This window comes from Equus quagga, chromosome 5 (genome assembly GCF_021613505.1).
Source record: "Equus quagga isolate Etosha38 chromosome 5, UCLA_HA_Equagga_1.0, whole genome shotgun sequence".
NCBI lineage: Eukaryota > Metazoa > Chordata > Mammalia > Perissodactyla > Equidae > Equus > Equus quagga.
The window spans coordinates 90,845,917-90,871,673 of NC_060271.1; the positions used below are offsets into that span (position 1 = coordinate 90,845,917).

At 34.9% G+C, this 25,757-nt stretch overlaps 1 protein-coding gene across 3 annotated transcripts in view; it reads right to left on the reverse strand.

Annotated features, from left to right (window-relative positions):
- The window catches only part of VRK2 (VRK serine/threonine kinase 2), a 95,146-nt gene that overhangs the window by 8,863 nt on the left and 60,526 nt on the right, over window positions 1–25,757 (reverse strand). For all 3 annotated transcript variants that reach the window (XM_046661229.1, XM_046661231.1, XM_046661230.1), the window contains 4 exons: window positions 20,156–20,288; window positions 11,342–11,462; window positions 8,709–8,767; window positions 4,795–4,961 (listed from right to left, as the gene is read on the reverse strand). In XM_046661229.1, the coding sequence (XP_046517185.1) occupies window positions 4,795–4,961; window positions 8,709–8,767; window positions 11,342–11,462; window positions 20,156–20,288 (480 nt within the window). The remainder of the gene's footprint in view (window positions 1–4,794; window positions 4,962–8,708; window positions 8,768–11,341; window positions 11,463–20,155; window positions 20,289–25,757) is intronic.

Sequence of the window (25,757 nt, forward strand, 5' to 3'; positions counted from 1 at the left end):
GTTTAAATTCTTATTAATTAGAAGCTTAGTTTTCTATCATTGAAGTGAGCCTAATTAATGTGTAGCTTATGATGTTGCTTACTTTTTTATACAGGTAATTTAACCTTTGAGCAGACGAATAACAGTTTGTGTCATTTAATACTGTGTATCAGTACCAGAGGTTAAGTTCTACAACAAGCCTGCTGTCTGTAAGGTTTCTCTTTCACGCCATGGTGTCCCCAGAGGGATGAGTGACTTTGAATAACCTTCAAGTAGACATGGCAACAGAAGGGCACATCCCCCAGTCCAGCTAGAAGATTGAAACCCACAGTGAAGATCCTTATGTGAAGTGTTTGTACAGCAGCTTCATGTTTACAGCAGCTGAAAGTGCCATCACCTTTTTTTATCGGTTAAATAGGGGGCAGAAGATGGGAACAGCACAAGGGGAAATAATGGAGTAGCCAGTGCCAAAATGGAGAATGAATTACATTCGCTGGGCAAGCAGACCTTTAATTTGTAGTCTCTCAATTTTTAGCTTCTAATGCCAAGTATGTTCATTCCTTTCCTTTAAAATATGGTGGTGTTTGGTGGCTAGGTCTAAGCTGTCACCACACCACTCTTTACTAACCCCTCCTCCTGGATCCCAGCTTCTTAAAGGATAGCAAAGCCATTGCTTTTCAGTAACCTGAAAATTGGAATTGTTTCCTAATCACTCAGGGGTTCTTTATTTCCACCATTCAACTCTCCAGACTACTGGGGAAATTCATGTGTAACCACCTTCGGAGCCACCCTTCCAGTGAAGTCATCTTGGTAATACGTGCTCATCATACCACTAGTGTGAAACAACGAGTTTCCCAAAGCTGTTGCACACAGGTTTATCCTCAAAAAGCACTGGTTTGCCAATCATGGTGAAAATGTATTCTATGATATAAAAATTAGTTGAGATATTAATCGGGGTTTTTAATGCCTCCTATATGTGAGGCACTTTAGATATAACAGTTTTTTACCTGGGAGCCTCTGTTGTACAAACAAAATTTGGTCTAGTATATTCAGTCCTCTGTGCGGCTTCCTAAGAGATGATGCCTCCTGGATCTCCTGTCTGTTGGCCGGATGGTTAGGTTGCACTGCCATGGACACTTCTAGCTAATAAACTAAATGATACCCAGTTTATGGGAAATTTCTATGTCTAGGGAAACTTAAAATGGTAAGAGTGAAGTGCAATGATTAACTCTTAACTGTGAACGGAATAAAACTTTTTCTCAAAGATATAAAATATAGAAAACACTCTGGGCATCCCATAATCAAGAAGAAGGATACTATCTAAATGTGTGTCATTTTCAAGAAAGTGGTTGGCATTTCATTGTACAAAATGAGGAATACTTTTAGACTTCTAAAATTTGATAAGCTAAAAAATGTGCTTATAATTGACAATTTACATTTTACTTTTCTCAAACAGAAAATCAATATGAAGACACTTCAATAGAATTATTTTGAGAATTAAAGCTCAAGAAAGAATTTTATCAATTTCTAAGTTCAATACAAAGATTACTGCTACCAATAACAATATATTCACCCTTGGATTTGCTGTGGGAACCTCAGATTTAGGGTGAATGAAGGAACAAACTTTTACTGGTCTGAGATGTAAAATAGCTTGAACATTTTAGTTCTGACAGTTACGCCTCTGCTGAGGTAAAGCATTTAGGAAGGATAGGTGGCTCCTTATGCCCAGGCATCCATACTATTACAGTATCGATTCAGGCATCATAATACGGAGAGAGAGAGACTGATAAACTGATAAAAAGGTCCTTTACTGGCTCTTGAAGAAACAGCTGATTCAAGGGTTGACTTGGGATAGTCAGTAATGCTGGTTTTCCAGGTTCACTTTAGCATTCTCATCTGGGAATTCTGGAGCTTTAGCTCACCTCAATGAGCATTCTTACTGAAATGTGGTTTCCTTCAATGAATTTTGGACATAAATCCCAGTGGACGGCATAAATAGACTGTGGTAGCCCTGATGATAGATTCTTCCAACTTGACAGTGCAACCTCAGGAGCCGTCAGGACTACTAGAGAGTGATTTTAGCTATACATACCATCATTTTGATCGAGCCAAGTCCCCCAAAAGATTTGCTTTTCAGGAAAAAATATCAATGTCTCTACTATCTTGACAAAAATTCATTTCCAATTTAACTCCTGTAACAGTATTTGAGGATTTCACGAAGGCTCATTTTACAGGGAACAGTTTATGATACTTAGTAAAACCCAGTATTGGAAAAATACCTCATTTTTCTTTCGCAAAAAAAGATGCTGTAAGTTTGCCGAGATTCTTATGGTGATGTGCTATTTTCTAATACCTAACCAAAACATATTTTTGTTAAGAATACTAAATTTAAGAGGCACAACCACTTATTCTGAGGGAAATAATATTAAAAAAATATTATTCATAACTTTCCTTTGAATACCGAGTCTTAGAAACATTTTATTTAGCTACTTGTATACGTTTTCTGGTCCACTGACTTCTTTTTAAGTATCTTTGTTCAAAAAGTACAAGCCTAGAGTTCATTCACTATTCTGTTAGATAGTATAGAGTAACAAAATGTATAGTGACAAGTATAAAGTCCAGTGTAACAAGTATAGAGTATATAGAGTAACAAGAAATGTTTTTAGTTACTTAACAAGGGGCCTCTATCTGTGACTAAAAAAGAGAGAAATTTCGGGCCATGTGATTGATACTCATTCTGGACTTAAAATGATTTTTGTTATGGCAGCAATCAATGGTGGAAACTATGCAATACTGGTATCATTCAGGGGAACTGAGTACAGGACAGTTTATATTGTCATACTTTGCTTTTAACATTTTCAACTTTGGTTTTTGCAGCATTACAAAATCTGTAAACTTTAAGAGTAAAAATTAAAACACTTAAGTTTTAGCCACATATGGTGAACCTATATGTTATACTATAATTATTAAGCATATTTGTACACTTAAAATACTAGAGAAATAAAGTCATTATCCAATAAATATTGATCCTCTGTGAAATATATTCTCAAATCATCTTATTGTCTATATACTGAGGCTGATCATATTGTTAACAGAAATTAACTAAGGTCTTAAGAATGCGTATTATTCTTAGTGTTTTCTTTTTACTCATAATCAGAGTGTTCTAATCAAAAAGAAGAATAAAACATTTTTCATTGAGGTTTATTGGAAAAAATGTTTTATGTTTTATTCTTTCCATATAAAAATCATTTCACATAAACATCCTTTGAATTTGATGAAACTGAAAATTCTGGTGGATAATAATTAGCATTTTATATCAGAGGATATAGCTATCGGTTTTTAAAATGGCTTCTTTTATATTTCAATTAAGTTTATGAAACTGAAAAACTACAAAAAGGAAAAAATCTACTTAAATTAGTAATAGATTAAGGGGTGACCATTATTGCAAGGGAACTACTATGTCAAGGAAATGGCTCTTTGTTTTGTTGCAAAAGTGATAAAAACACTAAAGTCAATAAAACTGTTAAAATAAGTCTCAGTAATTACCAAGATCAAAATCCAGTGGCTTTTTATTAAACATGAACTTTTGTTCTGCCTTCTGCAATACGTAAATAGTGCTGACAATTGGTTTGTGAGGCACTTGCTACAATAAAATGTAATTGTATCATGAGAGAAAGGTGACAATCAGGAGATCATGAAAAAATTACATATTCTCACTGGTAGTTAATTAGCCATGCAAAACCTCCTCAAACAGATATTCTCTTCTATTAGGAATGATTACTATGCAGGCCTACAGATGTCAATACCACAGTCATTCAAATACTTCTTTCCCTACTAATTGAAGGTTGTAAAGCTCTGGTGCCAAGGTTTTGCTTCCAAAGAGCTAATTTATGACTAGAAGGATATTTTATGTCTTCAGTTGCTGCAGCTACAAAATTCAGCAAATCAGAACCATCTGTGCATTGATACTTGACTCACCATTCATCTAGCAGCCTATCAGTCACATTAGTTTGCATCCTGCATTCTTGGCTCATGAACACTTGTGATGATCCAAAGTTCACAAGAAATACTAAAAATGAATGGCATCCTGACCCTACCTTATTGTACATGCATCAAGAAAAAAAGCCCTCCCCATTTTTTTTGCATATGGATAGTGTCAAGGAAGAAATGGACATTGAGTTGCCTGTCCAGTAACATTGCTGACGTCAATCTCAGGCTCCTTGCTCCTAAAAAAGTTTTAAGGTCCAATTCTTTTATATTGTTTCAAGTTCTAATTCTTTTTTTCTTTTTAAGTTGGTGTGAGGGAGCCAGCTGAAAGATAGCAAAGTAAAGCAGAAGGTGTAACTTTTAAAAAATAACTTTCTTGAAAGATTTGTTTGTATAGATTGAAATATTAGCACATACAAATAATCTGGTTAAATCTAAGAATATGGTTATCACCACCAAATTATGGCCAAACTATAAGCAAAATTAGAGAGCAATAACTAAATAAAATCTGAAGAAAAGCAGCAAATAGACATTCTCATGAATAGTCAGATTACCCTTTAATCTTACATGGTCCTATCTTTATGACATCCATGACTGCTTTATTTCTTTAATAGCACACAACAGGCCACAGATCCTACTGTTTTGTCTGAGAGACAATAGGTCAAAAGAAATTTTAACAAAATTCCTTGGGGCTGAGTTAGGGGAAATAGGAATTAAATATAATAAGAAACTGGGTTGTCAGACTCATTTTGAGACATAAAACAACTTCATTTGGTGGAAAAGTGTCACAGAAGGAAATCAGGGGATCCCAGGGCCCCCATTACTTACTTTTTGATTGTGTGGAGTATGCACATTTACAGTCTCTCCTTTAGTCGAAAATTCCAGTGGTCCTAAAGGTGTTCCACCTGGGTTCAGAATCTTCTTGAGCATTTGATAGTTTGGCTTTTCATCATATGCTAAATTATGAGCACATGCCAAATATTGGGCTATTTCACCTGTGAAGTATTGTTTTTTACATGTCATTCATAATTGGCAAGAATTGTCAAGACTCCAATAGCCTCAAAATCTCTTTTATTTCTCCCTTACACATGCATATATATATACACCCACACATACACATCCTGAAGAAACTAAGAAAGAACAATTTGATGAAAAGCACTTTTTAAATGATATCCAAAAATGACTGAAATATAGTGACCTACAGATTTGACAAGTGTGAGAAACTGGTAATTTTTTTATATATCTTTGTTGATATGCTTACAATTCACTAATCTTATCAAAGGAAGCAAATTTTAAAAATGATAGTGATTTTGATTTATGTGGTGTAACTACTAAGAACTACATGGATAATATAGTAGACCAGACATGCTTCATACTTTTTTTATGTTGAAGTTTTAGAAATTCAGTTAAGAACAAATGTTACTTATAAATGTCCTTAAAGGAAAAAGAATCATTGCAAATTTTAATTAAGGCTTGATTTTGAGATTATAAGAGTACATTTAGAAATGACATTGAATTCTACGTTTTCAGCCAGGATTGGTTTCAGAATTTGCCAGAGCTCCCTCAAGTGCCCCCTGCCTAGCTAGCCCAGGGCCTTCACAGCGCAGCCTTCCTGGTTCAGAGCAGAGGATGACAAGTTGCCACCTTTATTTTTTCCCAAATGTCATCTCTTCTCTAGAACTATGTAGTAACCCTCTTCCCCTAAAAACGTTATGAACTACAAACTTTTAAACACAAGGAGGATTAGTAACCAAAAGTGGAAAACATAGCTGCCTTAAAACAAATGTAGTTTGTATTTTTCTTTCAGGGGAGGTTCAACCTAAATTCAAGACACAGGTAAGTGATGACGCCATCCACTATTTAAAAACTGGCCTGCTTTCATGTGTTCACAGAGATGTTCAGATATTCCACAAACCACTGGAGTATTTACAAGCCTTTCCCTTCCAAAAACTTACTACTGAGCAGACACAAGGACCTCTTCCTTTCTCACTAAGGTGTTTATATCGCATAGCAGGAAAACCGGGGAAGCTCCTTGGTTGGCAGGATGACTTCCTAATCCTTCACTTACCCCCAGGCCTACCTCCATTCAAGTGGGCAACTGCAGGGACACTGGGGTCCACTCCCCACAGGGAAAAAGGCGAAAAACAAGAGGCATCATTTCTTTCCCCCTATGACAGTCAGAGTGACCACTTTACATCCAATTGTCCTCAGCTATTTTCTAGGAACAGAAGGCTACTGTGGCTAAAATGAGAACTCTTGGCTCCAGGGTTTTTGTTTTTTTGGGGATACTGTGGCAATTATGCAACCTACTTTTTTCCTCTCTAATGTATACGATATATCAAATTCTGTTATCTAGCATTCAATCAACCAGATCTCTATTAACTAGCAAGTGCTGTGGCATCATCACATTTATAACTCATGTTTCCGGGAGCCCTATGGAGGCATCCAATTTGTGAAGGGATGATCAAAAAGAGAAAAGATTAATACACATTCACTATGATTTTAATATAAATACTCTGTTGTTCTTTGGTCCTTTCAAGATTGGTATGCCAAGTTTGGTATATGTTATAATTCTATTAACCAGAATACCCCAAATGGAGAAGAGAGCTGAGTACATTGAGAACACTCTTCACAAATCACTCTTAGAAAACTAAGGAAGAATCCTGGCACTCCACCAACTGATAGCAGCTGTGCTGCAAAGCCTTCATGGGTCTGGGGCTTGAGAAAATGAGGTACCAGTGAGGTAGGAGAGGGAGAAAAAGAAAAGAGCCACCTTGGTTATAAATTTATTATTATAAACTTGAAGCTTAGACTGTTGTGATGTACTACTGATTTAAATGTTAGCCTTTCAAGGATTTATTACATTAAGCACACTTTTTAATTTACTAGCATATTTCCAGACCTATAAAACAAACTGCTTTGAGTAGTATGAAATTATGATATTCTTGAATCATCTGCTTTTTAAGCTAGTGAAATATTGAGTATCATAACTATCATTTCAAGAGATAGAAACTTTTGAAACTATCATTATTACACTAGTTGGACACACATGCTGTGAAACTTCTTGGCTGGTTTATATAAAATGTCTTAGTAATAAACCTTTTGTAAATCAGATTAATTTTCAAGCTTGCAATACCTACTTTCCCAAGCACAACCAACTAACTTAAGAGACCTTTAGTTAATATTAACGTTTCAATATTTTGTGCTTTAGAAATAGAAATCTGCATTTTATAAAATAATAGTATACACTCAAATAAATGGTTTGTACTGAAAAAAAGGAACCTGGCACTCCTCCCATCATTTCTGGCATCACTCAAATCTTCTTAACTTCTTTCTAGCAATAGAAATGTCACGGAATATACACTGGCCCATAAGCATTTGTATTGAACAACCCAGGGCATCTGGTTTTTCTTTGAATAATCCTAAACTGAAGAGTTGCCTTTTGCACAGGAGGGACAGGAAAGGTGAGGGAAATACAGAATTAAAACAAATTTTTGACATCTCCCCATCTCTCTTTTTTGCTGTCCTACTGAGTAAAACGTAAACTGTATGACTTGGTAAAAATGTCAATAAGAATATTAGCCAAAAAGGAAAATTGGTGTTTTGACCACATTACTTGTGCAATTACAAAAATGGGAAACTTTCATCCTTCAACCCATCCCCCTAAATGAGAAGATTCTCCTGTTCACCCCCCAACATCAGAAGAAAAGGGCCTACAGTAGTGGGGAGCAGAAGACTCACACTGGGCGGACTTTGGGACTTGGGGAATGGAGGTAAGAAAGAAGAACTGGTTTGTTCTTCTTGTTTCCTATGGAAATGAAAATGTGGGTTTCTGGTCAAAGAAGGGCTGTAAATATAAGTTTAAGATGATTTAACTCTACTTTTAAGCTCTCAGATGGAAACTACTATTTGACCTTAGCTAGAGGGTCAGTGTACATATTTACTTTCATAAGTCAGCTAAAAGCTAACTTAAAGATTGCCCAATATAAATAAAGAGCAAGATTCACTCTGCTTATCTGTCCTGAGAAAAAGCAAGCCTGACAGCAGAAGTAGGCTCTTTCCTATAAGAAGATCTAACTCAGTTGTTATATTGGTGCTGAACAATGTACCATTGGTACATCTGCAAACAACAGGCACTGGGTAATTCTGAATTGACTTCCTATTTTTACTGATAATACTGTCAAAGAATTCCAAAATGGTCTATATGGACTTGAAAGAGAAGCCCATTTAATGAAATATACATCCAAATCCCAAGGTTATATGCCTTTGCCAGTTCAAAATTTTTTTGCTGCCTGTTCAGTCAGAGTGCAACCCAGGTCTAAACAGCATTCAAGTGTTCAATTATTTGGTTTTTTAAATTATTGATTGAAAGTGGTCTTTCCTTAGGTCAACTTTATCTTCTTTCAACCATATAAAGAGGAAAAAAACAGAATGTCAACTCTAAAAATACCAGATGCAGTTGACTATTAAACCTGTGCCTGATTCCCAAAATATATATCTAAACAAAAATGCAGTCACCAGACCCTAGGATGCTGTCTGAATAATTTCTTAGCATTCTTGTGTTCTAATGTCAAAGAGGATCTAAACATTCACTTCTCTAGTGACCTATCCATAACCCTGAAGATTTTCCTCCCACCCCTGTGGGAATGGGAGTGGGTGGGTTAAAAGCTACAAAACAAGAGTGACGAATGCGGTGACCTCTAAATCATATAGGAGAAGGAAGAAGTTATCATTTGACTTACAGCAACTGCTTCCGGAAGGAGCCCATTTAAGCACTGACTCAGGGAGCTCATCTAACAGACTGAAACGAAACAGAGTCATACACAATGAGTTTGTTTGCAATCCTGTGATTCATTGTTTTGAATAGAAAACAAAACTTGAATTCTGTGTTGGTGGGTCACCAATATCATGACTTTCAATACTTTTTCTTCACCCACCTGTATTGGGTAAGAAGGTAAGTGGAGGTGGGGGAGATCCCTCAATTCTCATTGACCAATTTTATATCAATCACCTAGAAACCAAATGTAGAATTACAGTATAGATGCTTTAATTCAAAGTATGTACATGTAGAAATGTAGAAGTAGGGATATCTGTCATGATTTTTTCTTAAAAACAAGAAAAAATATGTAGAAAAATTGTACCTGGATTTTCAGGATTTTTTTTTTTCTCAGGTACTTAGCATTGGGTAAATTATTTAATTACTTATGTATATTGTTCTCCATTGGGCAGTGTTTTGTGTGGTCCCATGATTAAAGAGGTTAACAAGAAATATCCAAAGAACAAAACAAACCAAAAAACCCCATTAATCTAACACTTTGCAGTGTTCTCGACTGAACAAGCACAACTCCCTTAAGTTGCTTCAGCCACAAATATATAAACATTCAACTAAAATTACTGATATGAATGTTTGATTCACAAACTCAAGCGCAGGCAGAATTGCAACAATAAATGCACTGAGCTAATATCACCCTATGGTAGGAAAATAAAGGGCATAAGGGAGAGAGAGTATTGTGGTTGAATATACAAGCATGCCCTTATGGGGAAATTCAGTGCTATACCTTCTCAGCAAATTGAATAAATTGTGATTATGTATTCTATACTATAAGAAGTCTGAAAATGTCTACGGTTTACCTTAATTATAAACTTCATAATATGATACTTGCTTTACTGGTCTATAGGTTTATGTTAGTAATCAAATAAAAATGAAGATATTAACTTATGTAAGGGTCCCCAAAATGTAAATGGAGGTTATGTTTATTAGCATTATATTTTATTATTTTACATGAAACCTTATTATTATATTTGAATATACACATATAGGAATATTCATTAGAGATATCTACAATGAATGCATCTATATATACATATTGATAAAAGACTAAAATCATAATAGTGTGTCTTTTTTTTTTTTATTTTGAGAAAGATTAGCCCTGAGCTAACATCTGCCACCAATCCTGCTCTTTTTTGCTGAGGAAGAGTGGCCCTGAGCTAACATCTGTGCCCATCTTCCTCTACTTTATATGTGGGATGCCTGCCACAGCATGGCTTGACAAGCAGTGTGTGGGTCTGTACCCAGGAGCTGAACCAGCGAACCCCAGGTAGCCGAAGTAGAACGTGTGAACTTAACTGCTGTGCCACTGGGCCGGCCCCAGTAGAATGTCTGATTAAAAGAAAAACATACTCATATAATCATTAGAATTAAAATGCTAGTGTTTTAAATAAAGTACATTATTCAAATTAGGTAAACTGAGGTGGAAAATTGGATACCAAGACTGTTCATATATGCCCGTTACTGTGCTTTGACTTGACTCATATTGAAAACTGTCAGCTACACACGGGTTAATACGGACACAGTAATCACTGCAGTAAATCACTGATCAGATAGTTCTAATACTGACAGAGAAATGTGCTAGTTTTGGGTAAGGGATAGGATGATCAAGATTCCAAGTGGAGAAATATTTCAGGTAATATATGTCAGTATTTACAAATGTAATCTGTATTATTCTGCATCTGCAGGCTAGCCTTTCTCTCTATTAAGAACTGATGCCACATTGAATTTGAAGATTAATTTCTATGGATCAGCTACCCCTTTTGTAAACTTCTGTTGTAACTTGCCCTACTTAAAACATAGCTTCCTTTTCCGATAGTGATATTATATCTGTGGATAACTACTATTGAGCATATCTTGGTATATAATGAAAAACTGGCTAGTGAGTGCTACAAGCAATTGACTTTTTCTTAGGCCTGATCAGTGAGAAAATAGTAACATGCTCTGTTCTCAGTCTGACCTAATTCTCATGCTAACATATTCTAGATGATAAAAATTGAATGTAGAATATTAAAAATGTTTATGTGGCTGCAAGGTTATCTCTTATACAAACTGCTCATATGAAAATTGTTTGTTTCTTCCCTAAGAAATAAAACATACTCCCTCCAAGACATAGGATTAAGAAAAGAGGTATGTTGCTCTCACGTGAAAACATAAGCCCTATTTGTCCCATTTCACACTGTTGTAATATCAATCCCACCAAGCTCAGACTTCCTGCATATCCTGGTACAATGCTAATTTGAAAATACTCTTCCTCGAAAATACTACCACCTAGAATCCAAGCTTTGGAAAACACCATGTAAAGGAACCAAAATTTCACTTTATATTTTGCATTACAACTCACATACATGTGATTTCAGAGGTGTTATCTTAATGGATTTTATGTCTGTAAGCTGTTTGGTTTTTCTAAAAATATTTTTCAAATTTAAGAAATTTGCTTTGGTTATCATGTTGGGTGACTGGCAATCTTCTCTGGGATATTAACTCTCTTTAATGTATCCCTTCAGACCTGTTGCTGTACATGATGGAATACTTGAAAAGCTGTACTTTGTTTTGGCAGTCTGAACAGCCACAGGGTCCTTCAGGTTCCGTTCCCAGGGCAGTTTCCCACATAACCACCGCAGCAGGCAGTAGCCGAGGATTTCAAGGTCACTTCGTCTGGACAGGGCTAGAGGAGTAAGCATTAAGAGAGAAAGATGAGGGATAAGCAAGTTTTGAGAAATAGAGAAATCACTGAATGAACTACCACTGATGAAATATGAAAAAGCCAAATGGGCAATGTGTTTTGTTTGTTCAGCTGGAGTAAAACTTAAACGCCCAGGCGTTTGGCCCCAGTCCACAGACAGGCAGTGACTTGTTGCTGTTGAAAGTAAGGGTCAGTTTCCTCACCTCCTCCAACTTCATCCTTCCTTAGTCTGGGCTGTCACATGAACTTGATCTCCATGGCCTCTGACATGATCCAGACAACCCATAACCTGGCACCAACACTTTCTCAAAGAGCCAAGCAGTAAAACAAAGAAATAAATGTCTGCAGCTAAATTGCTAACATATGTTCCAGGAAGTCCATGGGGTCTACATTGGTCATGCAGAGACCCTCTGAGTGCAGACTAAACATTGATGGCCTTTCCTGTTCCCCTCATATTGGTAGCATTGGAAGCGAGAAGAATATGACAAAACTGCCATCTAGTGTGCAGTATTAAAAAACAGGTCTGTCTGAAGATTTTTCAGTTAAATGAAAGTACAGGATAAAATATGCCTACTGTTTTGGGTACATGGCTCTAACATTTTACAAATATTATTTTTAGATATAAGCAGTCCTAAAGCTAAAATTCTGGCTCAAATATCCTGAATAGAAAATACAAAGTTGAGGCAATGAATGATGTGCATGCAGTTGAGGGCAGAGGCAGTGGGAAGTAGATTTTGAAGCCAAACAGAGGCTTTCCAAATTTAATATGAGATGTTTTCATAAAAAATGCAAAAAGTGAAAGAGAACATTTTTAGACCACTAAATATCATTTATATAAAACTATTAAACGCTGTAGACTAATTTCATCGTAATTTTATATATTTTTCAAAGTGCCTTATTTCAAAAGATGGACAGTGAAATCTAAGAACTGTGTCAAATATAATATTACCAAAATAATAATTAGAACATTAACAAAATCCCACAAAATAAACTCATTTTTATAACCATTCAAATTGTTATAAAACAACAGGCTGGTATTTAAATTTCTACCATTACTTGAATGTTCATCTGTGTAGGGATATAAAAATCTCTTAAGTGCAATATGTGGCTGTTAAACCTGCTGTAAACAGGTATTCTATTTTATTATCTTTCATTAAATAAACTGAAAAGTCACTCAGCAAACTTAGTTTTTAATTTAAAAAGTCATCTACTAAGAACAATGCTGCTAGCACATCATAACTACTTTTGGTTACCATGCATAAGTTATCATAAAAGCAGAAGACAAGATTAGCTCTTACACGTACTCTATCTTAACTGCTATCAGAGTATTGGATTATTAAAGGCCCTTCAATCTAGCAGAATGCTACAGTCCCCTGGGTGCCATTTACTTTCTGCACAAGCTTCAACAATGTCCTAATGCAAGACTTGGCTTTCCTATTAAAATAAAAACACGATCTCTACCACGCTGTTTTGTAGTGATTTCTTCAGTAATAAATCTCCCATTAATAATGGAATGGTTCCATTTGTACAGATGTGTTCACAAGTCCCTTTTCCATTATGGCAATTCCTGATTACCACCACTTAAGAAAATTCACATCCTCTAGTTTTCAAAAAATTATATTCTGGCACCTGTTTGGATGACATAGGCTACACACAAGAGGCCCTTTGAAGAAAAACAATCAGAATTAAAATGGAATGAACCTTCCCAGCCACTTCCCGCCCCCCCCAACTGAGGGATTAATTGATATGAAGCTGTAAGTAATGACAAGTCATTTAGATTTCTGAAGTCAATCTTTCATAAACTGGTCTTCATTTGAAATAGCCCTTAGAGAGTTCACTTTACCTCACTATTATAGTTTGGTCTTACCTAATTAAAATTATTATCACATTTTTCAACCTTTTACTTATTTTCTTTGACTGCACATATACATTAATAACTATGATTAGGTAAATGTTTTACCACTGTTTTCAAAAGAAATACATGTAATGTTAAAAAAAAAATCCTGTAGTCACTCTTTCCTACCATTAAAGAATGAAATAAAAGTATTAAAAATGTTTCTAAGTACATACCTCTTCCTGAAATTCCCTCCCAGAAAAACAAATGGCAAAGTTTGATGTGTTTTAGTGAAGTTAAACTCTAAGACTCTACAAATAATTATGTCTTCTTTCCATCTGTATAGACAGAGGAGTAATTTTAATACTTTTTAAATTAAAAATAAATATTCTAGATGACAAATCAGCATCTATGTTTGTGTGGAATTAACACAAGGAATTAATCATATATCTTTAGTTGACTTTCAAATATAGCACCAAAATACAGATGATATGACAAAATGATAATAACCACTGTATCTAGGAATTGAATATTTGGATATTTACTATATTATTCTGTTATTTCCTCTATTTAAAAAAAAAATTAAAATGCTGAAAAACAACAAGACGATAATAGTTGAAGAGGACTATTAATATCTAACTATAAAAAATCTTTTTTAATTTGAAAGTTGAAATATATCATGGATTATTTTGTTTCTGTATAATTTATTGTAACAAATAAGGTTCTTCAGTTGCACTTGATAATTAACATAATCATTAACAGTAAGTTTTCATATAGATTTCCTAAAAAATCAAACCTTTACTTATGGTGCTACTGCTTGAAAATGTAGCAAGATTTAGTTATTAATATTTTTCCTCTATATTCTCTTGTTTGTAAATATAATTTAGCATCTAATTTTATTTACCTTATTAATATGGAGCAATGTAAGTGACTCTTTCTGTTGAAAGCCTGTGGTGTTCTCAATTGCTCAACATTTCTAAATTATAAAGTATTGCGAAGAGTAAAAACAACAATAATAAAAAAAGGTACACGTGAGGACTTGAATTCTATTTCACTAGAAAGCAGATTCCAGAAACAGCTGACACTAGAATGCATAGTTAAAATAAAAACAATTAATGTGATTTATGGAGCTGCTGCTGTGTCAGTTACCCTGCCTTTATATTATCTCATTTAATAATCCTAACAATAATATAAGGTAAGTATTATTATCTCTGTTGACAAATAAGAAAATAGAGGGTCAGAGAGGTTAAATAACTTGCTCAGTATCACAGAGGAAAATTGACAGAGCTCTGCACTGAAATCCAAGTCTTTCAGAATCCAAAGCCCACAGTCAATCTAATAATTACTTTGCCTTCATCATTAGTTTTAATACCATTCAAAGAACATTACATATACTACTTCTATAGTTAAGTAAGTATTGGTAAGTAACTTAAAACACCAAAAGACATACTGACACAAAGACAGTTGTTTTGGCAAGGAACAAACAAGCAGCAGATCCTGAGGTCTAAGCTGCAGCACTAACAAAATTTTTCATGCAACTATCCTTTCATGAAACTATTTCTTCCAACTACTTCATTCTGATGAAGAAGGGTGTCTAGTTAAAACATTAATTTATAAAGTGTTAAATGGTTCTTCCAAGTTGGTACAAGAATAGCAGAGAAGTTACCTTAGAGAACTGGTCCTTTTTCTAAAGACAAACTGGAGTAAAATTATGTAGGCCCAGTTCACCAAATGGAATGAAAGAGGAATTGTGAGAAAAAGAAAAGTGTTGTGTTAATTCCAAAATGGAACTGATTATTTGCCTGAATGTTTTCTGTTTAGTTTTCTTATATAGAGTAACATTATGAAGTATGAAGAAAAACAAGATTTGCTAGGAAATAATAAAGTGAACTGGAAACATTTTGCCTCAAGCAGACAGGGCTTAAATGCCCACAACTTAGTTTATATGTTCAGAAATGGCAATCAGAAAGCAGAAAATATCTGAATAAGATGCTCACGTGACAAAGTGAATCGTGACAATCTGCAGAACAAATTTTAAGTTTATTCTTATTTTTCCAACTAGTAACCTATGTTATTCAGTGTTTTTTTCAATTCAGATGTATAAAGAGCTGGAAAATTTTATGGTGGCCACAATTTATTGCAATTTCAAAAAGGATATTAGGAAGTAGAATGCAATGTGTCATATCTCAAATAGAATATTAAACCCAGGTCTCTCTTTTCAGTACCTTTTAAATTCTAAGCCTTAACTTCTTATGAAACACTACTGTGTGAGGCTTAGGAAAAGTTATTCAACAGAGCAAAGGTATCTTACATTTGGCCAACATGTATTCTTAACCCAATCAAAGAGGTCAAGACTTTAAAAGTCATGTCTAAATGTCAAAATTGGGTTATGCCATACAGATGGAATAGTATTGTCATTAATGTTTATTTATACATCAACTAAAGACTATTTATAGCAATCTAATTTACCTAAAAATAGAAACCAACAGTATGTTTTTCTAATAGATTGAACAGAGCATATCAATAATTTGATGTTTTGCCCTTAATATCTTATAATTGGAAAATGGGTTTCCCTTTTGAATTATTGTTTAAGAAGATAAATATTGTGTAAACCATGTCATTTCCCCAAGTTTGGAAACATGAAAATACATTCTCAGTTTATTTCACATATATTTTGTAAGTTGGAGTGCTAGATTAAAGTGAAATGAAACCATGCAAGAAATAACACAAGACTTGGATTTCATATACAGTAGCAATTGGCAAAAATAAAAAAGTATGTAATATATCTCTTTCCTTGATACTGAATATATTATATAAACAAATGGACATTTAAAACACAATTTAGATATCAGATTTTATGGTCAATGATGTCAAATTAAAACAGGTATTATATACTCAATGCACAGGTCTGAAGTATTTAAAAAAGCTCAATATGTTAAATGCAGTATATCTCTAGAGAAATTAGGTATTGACTGCATGCCTCAGTGAGTAGAAAAATCTACAAAAATCCATACCACATATTGATCCAAATATTGCTTTTTAACATTACTAAGAATGTAACAAATTTTGAAATAGTACATTTGACACAGATATAATTCTCTTTAATTATCAGGCAACAAGCCCAAAATGTGCCAATGTTTATACATGTTAGTTTTTATGAAGAATAAAAACTTAATAATAGAAGAAATAAGCCCAACATATATTACTCTAATTTTACACTAAATGAAGCACTTCAGTCACTCAGAAAATACCTTTAGGTCACACAAGAGAATTGAGTTTGGAAGAATAACTACAATTTTTTTTTTAAACACAAATATAGAGATGTATGATAGTTCCAGGAATGGTTATCTTTTCATTTATCCATCTTTTCATCTATATCCATCCATCTCTATATATCTCTATTCATACGTTTTTGTTTGTAATAATACAAGCTATCCTCTTTTTACATCAAGTTGAACTAGAAAATGCTTAGGTGAAAGTGCTGATTAGCTCCTTCATTATAAAAACCCAACTAATCCACGGAAAAACGTGTTGGCTTTGCTTTCTGAAAAACCACTACAAAAAGTAGCAGAGACCAGATAGTAGGATCAGGTTAACAGTCTCTGCTAAGTGGTTAACTCCTAAGTCAGTGTTACACTGAAGCCGGACTATTTCCCTGGGCCTCACCTGATACTCAGCAAATGATCTGACAACTACAGGTTCTATTTCCTACTGATAACTTGTTTTGGTCTTTATGCTTTCCTTTGCATTATCTTTCTTAGTATTTATTGGATCTCCTAGCTGGACAGGAATGGAAAAGGTTTTTTCTGAGATTAAACTACATAGTGACTGTACTGAAAGTAAACACATGAATATTTATGAATCTGACCTTCTGCATTTACCTACAGGATTTATGGCCTTGTTTATTCTGTGTTCTAGATATGACTAAATGATTATTTCATTTCTAATAAAATCCTAAAGTGAAATGTTTTACTTTGGAAAATTAAATGTAAAATATTAGGAATGAATAGTATTCAGACATTTGAGGATATCAAATCCTTCACTTTATATGCCAGACTAAAACTGCATATTAAAATTTCAGCAAATATACGTATACACTTATGTATGTGTATGTGTGTATATATATGTATATGCATATATATGTATGTATGTATATATGTAGATATAGATATGCCCAGAATTTTAGTGTAAATTCTATTTTAAATGCATTAAGAGAGTCTATTTTTTGTGTGTGTGAGGAAGACCCGCCCTGAGCTAACATGTGTGCCAATATTCCCCTATTTGTATGTAGGATGGTGCCACAGCATGGCTTGATGAGTGGTGTGTAGGCCCCTGCCGGGGATCTGAACCCACAAACCTGGGGCCACCAAAGCTGAGCACATGAACTTAACCACTACACCTCCGGGCCAGCCCCAAGGAAATCTACTTTCTAAAGGAATCCTGTGAAACCTACGCTAAAAGTGAATATTCACTCCAGCAGATAACTTTCCAGCAAATATCAAAATATGTAGCATAGGCTCTCCCCTGAATAAATATCATCTTTCTACCATCATTCAAAGTTCAATCTTCTCCCCAAAGATCTAGCATGCTGAAATCAACCCAGCTCATCATCATATATTATTATTTAGGGAGAAAATACTTAAATGGACTACAAAATAAAAATTTGTTCAAATCTTTCATGAAGACAGCACAATGAAAACACTGCCCTCTACTATGGAATGACTGTAGAGGACTTTCAGAATTACCACAGTCCAAACATTGACCAGACCAACATGTAATGACTCTGCTTCCCATTCCATAATGACAATGGTTTCTTAGCTATTTTAATTGTCAAAACCAGATCAGGGGGCCAGACCCGTGGCTGAGTGGTTAAGTTCATGCGCTCTGCTTCGGCGGCCCAGGGTTTCGCTGGTTCTGATCCTGGGCATGGACATGGCACGGCTCATCAAGCCATGCTGAGGTGGTGTCCCACATGCCACAACTAGAAGGACCCACAACTAAAAGTATACAACTATCTACTGGGGGGAGGAGAAAAAGCAAAAAAAAAAAAAAAAGAGATTGGCAAGTTGTTAGCTCAGGTGCCAATCTTCAAAGAAAAAAAAAAGAACCAGATCAGATCAGTATGAGAGCTATCAGTTGAAATAAGAGGACCAACCATAAGTTAATATCATTAATAATGTAACCAGACTAAAACTTGAGACTCTGTATAGTAAATGTCCAGTTATATTACTATCAAATAAGTACTTTCAGGTTTCTTAAAATTCTTCCATACTGGTAAATCTGGCAAAAGTGAAGAACAAAATTCATTGAGAGTGAAAGAACTTTAAATTAAAAAAAAAAAAAAAAACTACCAATGAGCATTTGACTCTTACATTTCTTAACTTAATTAAAGCCATGTCTCATTTATATCTGTAAATGCTCACTGATTTGTTAATAATGTAAATGGTGAAAAATTACACAATATTACAAAATTTCTGAGTGATCGTTACTTTTCCAACCAAACTATCTTTCAAAAAACAAATGTAGTGATTTACTCTGATGAGGAGTATAAAAGCTAATTTCCATTTCAGAAAATTTAACCTATGCTTTTTCCTGAAAGGAAGGAGGTATACCACTGACACACTTATTTCACTCTGCCATCAGCCTACCTTAAACTAGTGTGGGTTTTAATTGCTCCAGAAAATGATCAAGACCCTCTACATTACATGGTCAATGGTCCTTTTAATAGAAAAGGCAATAATATACAGTTGTTTGTACCAACTAAAACTCGTTAGAAAGTATCAGTTAGGGTAACAGTTCAACAGCCATTAACAAGTGCAAATGTCTAATTGCCTTTTAGTGAAACTGTGGTCCTTCTAAAGCTGTTTAAAAATTATATGTATGGTTTAGCATATTTGAAAGCACTTTTATAAGCAAAGTTTACAAAGAATATAATTTTGAAAGCCAAAGTTTTTCAATAATCGCCATTTTTTCACTAGCATAACATTAGAATTGACTTTTTGTCTTGCTGACAGAGCAACTAAGAAAGTACAGTTGCATTGACCATATTGATTGTGAACAAAGCAACCATCAGTGGGACTCTGCACCATATATTTTCAATATTGACCTCCTACTTCCTTTTCCATGGCTTTCTGGGTCGGCTATTGGATTTGGACTGCAGTGTAATAAACAGCTAAGGTTTAATTAATGGTAAATGAATACAAGACATAGGTTATGACTTTAACTAATTAGGGAATTGTTGAATTAAGTCTGCCTTGGAATGCAAGGCAGTATAATCAATATCCAATAAAAGGACTATGTATGTAATTTACCTGCAAATGTGTTTCCAATACCATCAAAGTGAGTTTAAATAAGTAAGATATATGAAAGGCGACTAGGAGAGATTTCCACAAGTTAACACTTTATAGTTGCAGGAAAGATTTCCTTTTTGTTGAGAGATGGTATCTTCTAAAGCTCAATGAAAGCTTTAGAAGGGCACAATGAAAACCAGGAATAATTCTTCACATGTGCACCTTTACCAAATCTGTGATATTCACTACAGCATAAAAATTCAGTTGCTGACTTCCAAGTTTATTCTATACAAACTAGTAATTTCTGCCCAAAATGACCATCAATGTTTGCTTACTTGATACCCTTTTGCTCCTTTCTCACTTGTCAGTCTGTATCTCCTTCCCATGTTAGAAGAAATATTTATTGGCATACAGAAATTCACTACTTTTGAGAAAATCTCACCAATGCTCTCACTCTTCAAACGGACTATGCAAAGGTCATTTCATGGAGTCTTATTACTCTTTAATCATTCTTCTGAAATAAAAATAAGAAAAAGGAAAAGAGAACCTACCCACTCCCCTGTGGGCATCCAGGCTTGTAAACTCTATTGTCCCATTATGGCATTTCCTAGGATTTTCCTGATACTGTTTGTGGTTCCCATTGGGACAATATCTGTAGCAAAGTCCATAATCTGCAAGATAAACCTGGAAGACATGAACCGACAGATGAATAATGCTTTTGTCCTTTGAAAATATAACCTTTATAATTAAGTCTTAAGAAACTGAGAGGTTAAGAACAGCCTCAGATCTACATTTTATTAAACCAAATGGTGCCTTAGGATAAAACATATACAACTGGGGGCCATAACAAACTAACTTTCCAACTTAAATCCTTACTTCATCATAGGCATATCTTGTTTCTGAGTTGACTTAGATTTTCAGTCTTTTTATTTTGCTCCTAAATTCCCTTTCCTCCAGGTAGGCATCTAGACACCATTTACCATAATAGATCTTTTTATCTGTATTCATACAGCTTATGAGGCTCTCCCTTTACTTGTAACCCCTTCATGTAACATAAAACTATTTTAACAGGGAGGGGAGACGAGCCCAAACAATCTGAAAATATTAACCTATGTTATAGGAGTCTCCATGAACAGGAAGTATAAAAATAGTGAACATATTGTAAGAGGTAATACTCTTAAAAGAAAAAAGACAAAAAACACCATCATGTTGTCTCTATTTAAGAATGGAACATCAATGCAGTACTTTTGGCCTTTCAGACCGATCCATATCATCACTGTTATCTTTGTAAGTCAGTCAGAATTGCAAGCAGGGTCTCCAAACAGAATATAGATTGTTAAAAGTCAGATAGCAATTCAAGTGAATTTTTCTTAGATTACTTTTGGAGAGAGAAAGAAGGGCAGAGAAGTATTTTACAGATAGAGCATACACTCAATAGGGAACTGCTATGACTAGACATTTATTCTGACATGTAATCAGAATATAGTACTTCTCAACTATCTGTTACTATGCTCCCCCCAAAAAGCAAGCAGTTTTAACTTTTAAAATGTGTTGTTTCACATGTATTTCTTTAAAATGTAGGGATTAATGGGCCGGGATGGTGGCGCAGCGGTTAAATTCATACGTTCCGCTTCTTGGCGGCCCGGGGTTCACCGGTTCGGATCCCGGGTGCAGACATGGCACTGCTTGGCCCTGCTTGGTAGGCTTCCCACATATAAAGCAGAGGAAGATGGGCACGGACGTTAGCTCAGGGCCACTGTTCCTCAGCAAAAAGAGGAGGATTGGCAGTAGTTAGCCCAGGGCTAATCTTCCTCAAAAACAAAAAAAGTAGGGATTAAGGCAACATTTCATGATGTAGCTTCAAAACAATAGAGTATTGCAATACAACGTGCATTTTAAAATATATCTTTTAAAAGAAAACTTCGTATCTAAATTTCAGTTTCTTTAAGTTTTTGGTTTAGGATAGCCTAAGTACGAGATATGTTGAACTTCAAAATAGAAACAGCAGTTTTCTTCATTTGTTGGAGAACATAGCTTGCTAGAGTGTCTGAAAACATGATTATTTCAGTTTTGTCTCTCTCGCCCACAAATGGTGTCTCAACATGGCCTCAGAAGTAACTGATCCCTCTGACCTAAGTACCTAGACTTCATGACCAATTAATTATATAACTGGTTGCTTGCTTTCATTATTTATGATGCATTTTTATCTTTATGTATTTCAAGAACCAAATAGATAGACTTCATTTTGCAAAGTAGATATCCCGAAAATGTACATGGTCATAATTTAGCAAATGGAAACATTTTAAATACATTAGTTTACTATTAAAAAAAGAGAGAGAGAGTTATCAAGAAACTTTTCAGGTAGTCATTAGCCAAAAAAATTAGACCTAAAATTTATGGAGTGCCTAATGTTCACCAGACAGCATGCTGAAAGCTTTACATTCATTGATCCATGCCATCCTCACAGAACCTATAGGTAGGTACCACTGTCTCCATTTTACTCATGTGCAAACTGAAGTTTAGTGAGGTTATGTGACTAATGTAGTAAAATGGAGCCAAGATTCTATTGCAGTTCTCACTCCAGAGTCTTCATTCTCAATCACTGTCAAAAGGAAATCACACTGGACAAGTTAAATAGACAAGGGAGAGACTATTCAAGGCTGTCGCAATAGGGGAGAGAAACTTACAACAACAGAGAGATTTAACTCGACTCCACTGAAACAAAAGGTGGGAAAGTTTTTAAGCACTGGGGGTGAGCTAGTGGAAAAGTACTGGAGGAAATTAAGGGGAGACTAGTCAGTGTGACTAGGTTATCTATGTTTGCTAATTGGCGTTTACACTCCTACCTTCCCTCCAAGCCTGGGAGGACAGGGACAGGATCCTTCCTAATGATTGCATTTAAAGGGATTACTCCTAGATCCTTGAGCTCCTTGAGAAACACATTCCAGGGTTGTAAAACTGGCAAGAGGCTGGGAGAAGATTTACATCTCAAAGGGGCACAGTAAGAATTACAATTTCAAGTTTTCTTAGGTAAATGCTCTAAGAAAAGGGGGAACAGGTTCCTAGAGTCAGGAAGACACCTGTCTCAAGTTTAGTCAAGGGAACATTAAAGCTTTCTTGGTCACCACTGAGCTATGCGCGTCAAGGTTGTGCTGAGTTACTCAAACTTTGAAAGGCAATGCAGGGTCTACATTTAATATAACTACAAGAACCTAACAATATAGTAAAGAAAACATACACTAATCTTTTGCTCTTTTAGTTAACAAATATTTCAAACCTAAAAGTGATTTAAAACATGTATGGTTGCAGCCTCAGGGAGAATGCACTCTAAGAAATAAATCACCAACTCTTAAGCAATAATACCAGGTATCACCCAACCAACCAGAAATGCTCTTGGTGGCCATTTTGGTGAGAACACAAGTTCTATTCTCTTAGTAAATTTCAATTTTACAATACAGTATTATCAACTATAGTCACCATGTTCTACATTAGATCCTCAGAACTTATTCATCTTATAACTGAAAGTCTGTACCCTTTTACCAACCTCTCCTCATTTCCCCCACTCCTTAGACACTGGCAACTACCATTTGACTTTCTGTTTCTTTGAGTTCAACTTTTGCGTATGTGTGTTTTAGATTACACATATAAGTGATACCATGCGGTATTTGATTGCTCTGTCTGGCTTATTTCAGTTAGTGTAATGCCCTCCAGGTTCATCCACACTGTTACAAATGGCAGGATTTCCTTCTTTTTTAAGGCTGAATAATATTCCATTGTATATCTATACACCACATTTTCTTTATCTATTCATCTATAAACAGACGTTAGATTGTTTCCATACCTTGTCTATTGTGAACAATACTGCAATGACATGGGAGAACTGATATCTCTTTGAGATAATGATTTTGTTTACTTTGGATATATACCCAGACGTGGGATTGCTGGATCATATGGTAGTTCTATTTTTAATTCCTTGAGGAAGTTCTATACTGTTTTCCATAATGACTGTACCAGTTTACATTCCCACTAGCAGTGTACAAGGATTTTCTTTTCTTCACATCCTTCCTAGCATTTGCTATCTCATTTTTTTGATAATAGCCTAGCTAACAGTTGTGTATTGATAGCTCATTGTGGTTTTGATTTGCATTTCCCTGATGATTAGTGATGTTGAGCACCTTTTTATGTACCTGTTGGCCATTTGGATGTCTTCTTTGGAAAAAGTCCATTCAGGTCCTTTGCCCATTTTTTAATTGGGTTATTTGGTTTTTTGCTATTGAGTTGTATGAGTTTCTTGTATATTTTGAATACTAACCCTTATCAGATATGTACTTTCAAAATATTTTCTCCCACTCCTGGGTTGCCTATTCATTTTGTCGATGGTTTCCTGTGCTGTGCAGAAGCTTTTTAGTTTGATGTAGTCCCACTTGTTTATTTTTGCTTTAGTTGCCTTTGCTTTTGGTGTCAAATCCAAAAATCATTGCCAAGACCAATGCCAAGGAGATTTTTCCTATGTTTTCTTCTAGGAGTTTTATTGTTTCAAGTCTTATGCTTAAGGCTTTAATCGATTTTAAGTTGATTTTTGTGTATGGTATAAGATGGGGTCCAGTTTCATTCTTTTCCATGTCAGTATCCAGTTTTCCCAAAACCATTTATTTAAGAGACTATCCTTGCCCAATTTTATATTCTTGGCTCCTTTGACAAAAATTAAGCGACCATATATGCATGAGTTTATTTCTGGGGTCTCTACTCTGTTCCATTGATTTATGTGTCTGTTTTTATGCCTATACCATACTGTTTTGATTACTACAGCTTTGTATGTACTTTGAAATCAGAAAATGTGATGCCTCTGGCTTCATTCTTCTTTCTCAAGATTGCTTTGGCTATTCAGGGCCTTCTGTGGTTCTATAGAAATTTTAGGATTGCTTTCTATTTCTGTGAAAAATGCCATTGGAATTTTGATAGGCACTGAATTGAATCTGTAGGTTGCTTTGGGTATTATGGACATTTTAATAATATTAATTCTTCCAATCCATGAGCATGGACTATCTTTCCATGTATTTGTGTCTTCTTCCATTTCTTTTGTCAATGTTTTATGGTTTGTAGTGTATAGATCTTTCATGTTCTTGGCTAAATTTATTCCTAAGTATTTTATTATTTTTGATGCTACTGTAAATGGGACTGTTTACTTAATTGCTCTTTCTGATAGCTCATTGGTAGTGTATAGAAATGCAACTGATTTTTGTATATTGATTTCATACCTTACAACTTTACTGCAGTCACTTATTAGTTCTAACAGTTTTTTGGTAGAGTCTTTAGTGTTTTCTCTATATAATATCACGTCATCCACAAACAGAGATAATTTTATTTCTTCCTTTCTGATTTGCATGCCTTTTCTTTTCCTTGCCTAACTGCTCTGGCTAGAACTTCTGGTACTATATTGAATAAAAGTAGTGAGAGTGGGCATCCTTGTCTCATCCCTGATCTTATAGGAAAAGCTTTTAGTTTTTCACCACTGACTAGGATGTTGGCTGTGGGCTTATCACAATTGGCCTTTATTATGTTGAGGTATGTTTGTTCTAGACTCAATTCTTTGGGAGTTTTAAATAATGAAAGAATGTTGAATTTTGTCAAATGTTTTTTCAGCATGTATTGACATGATCATATGATTCTTAACCTTCATTTTGTTAATGTACATCACATTGGTTTGCATATGTTGAACTATCCTTGCATCCCAAGAATGAGTCCTACTTGTTCATGGTACATTATCCCTTTAAAGACTGTTGAAATCAGTTTGCTAATATTTTGTTGAGGATTTCTATACCTGTGGTCATCAGGGATATTAGCCTGTACTTTTCTTTTCCTGTAGTGTCCTTGTCTGGTTTTGGTAACACGATAATGCTGGCCTCTTAAAATGAGTTTAGAAATGTTCTCTCCTTGTTTACTTTTTGGAAGAGTTTGAAAAAGATTCTCTTTCTGATTTCATTTATTTGAGTATTCTCTCTTTTTTTCTTAGTCTAGCTAAAGGTTTGTCAATATTGTTTTTTTTTCAAAACTCCAGCTCCCAGTTTCAATTGATCTTTTCTATTGTCTTTTTAGTCTCTATTTCATTTATTTCTGCTCTAAAATTTATTATCTCTTTCCATCTACTAACTT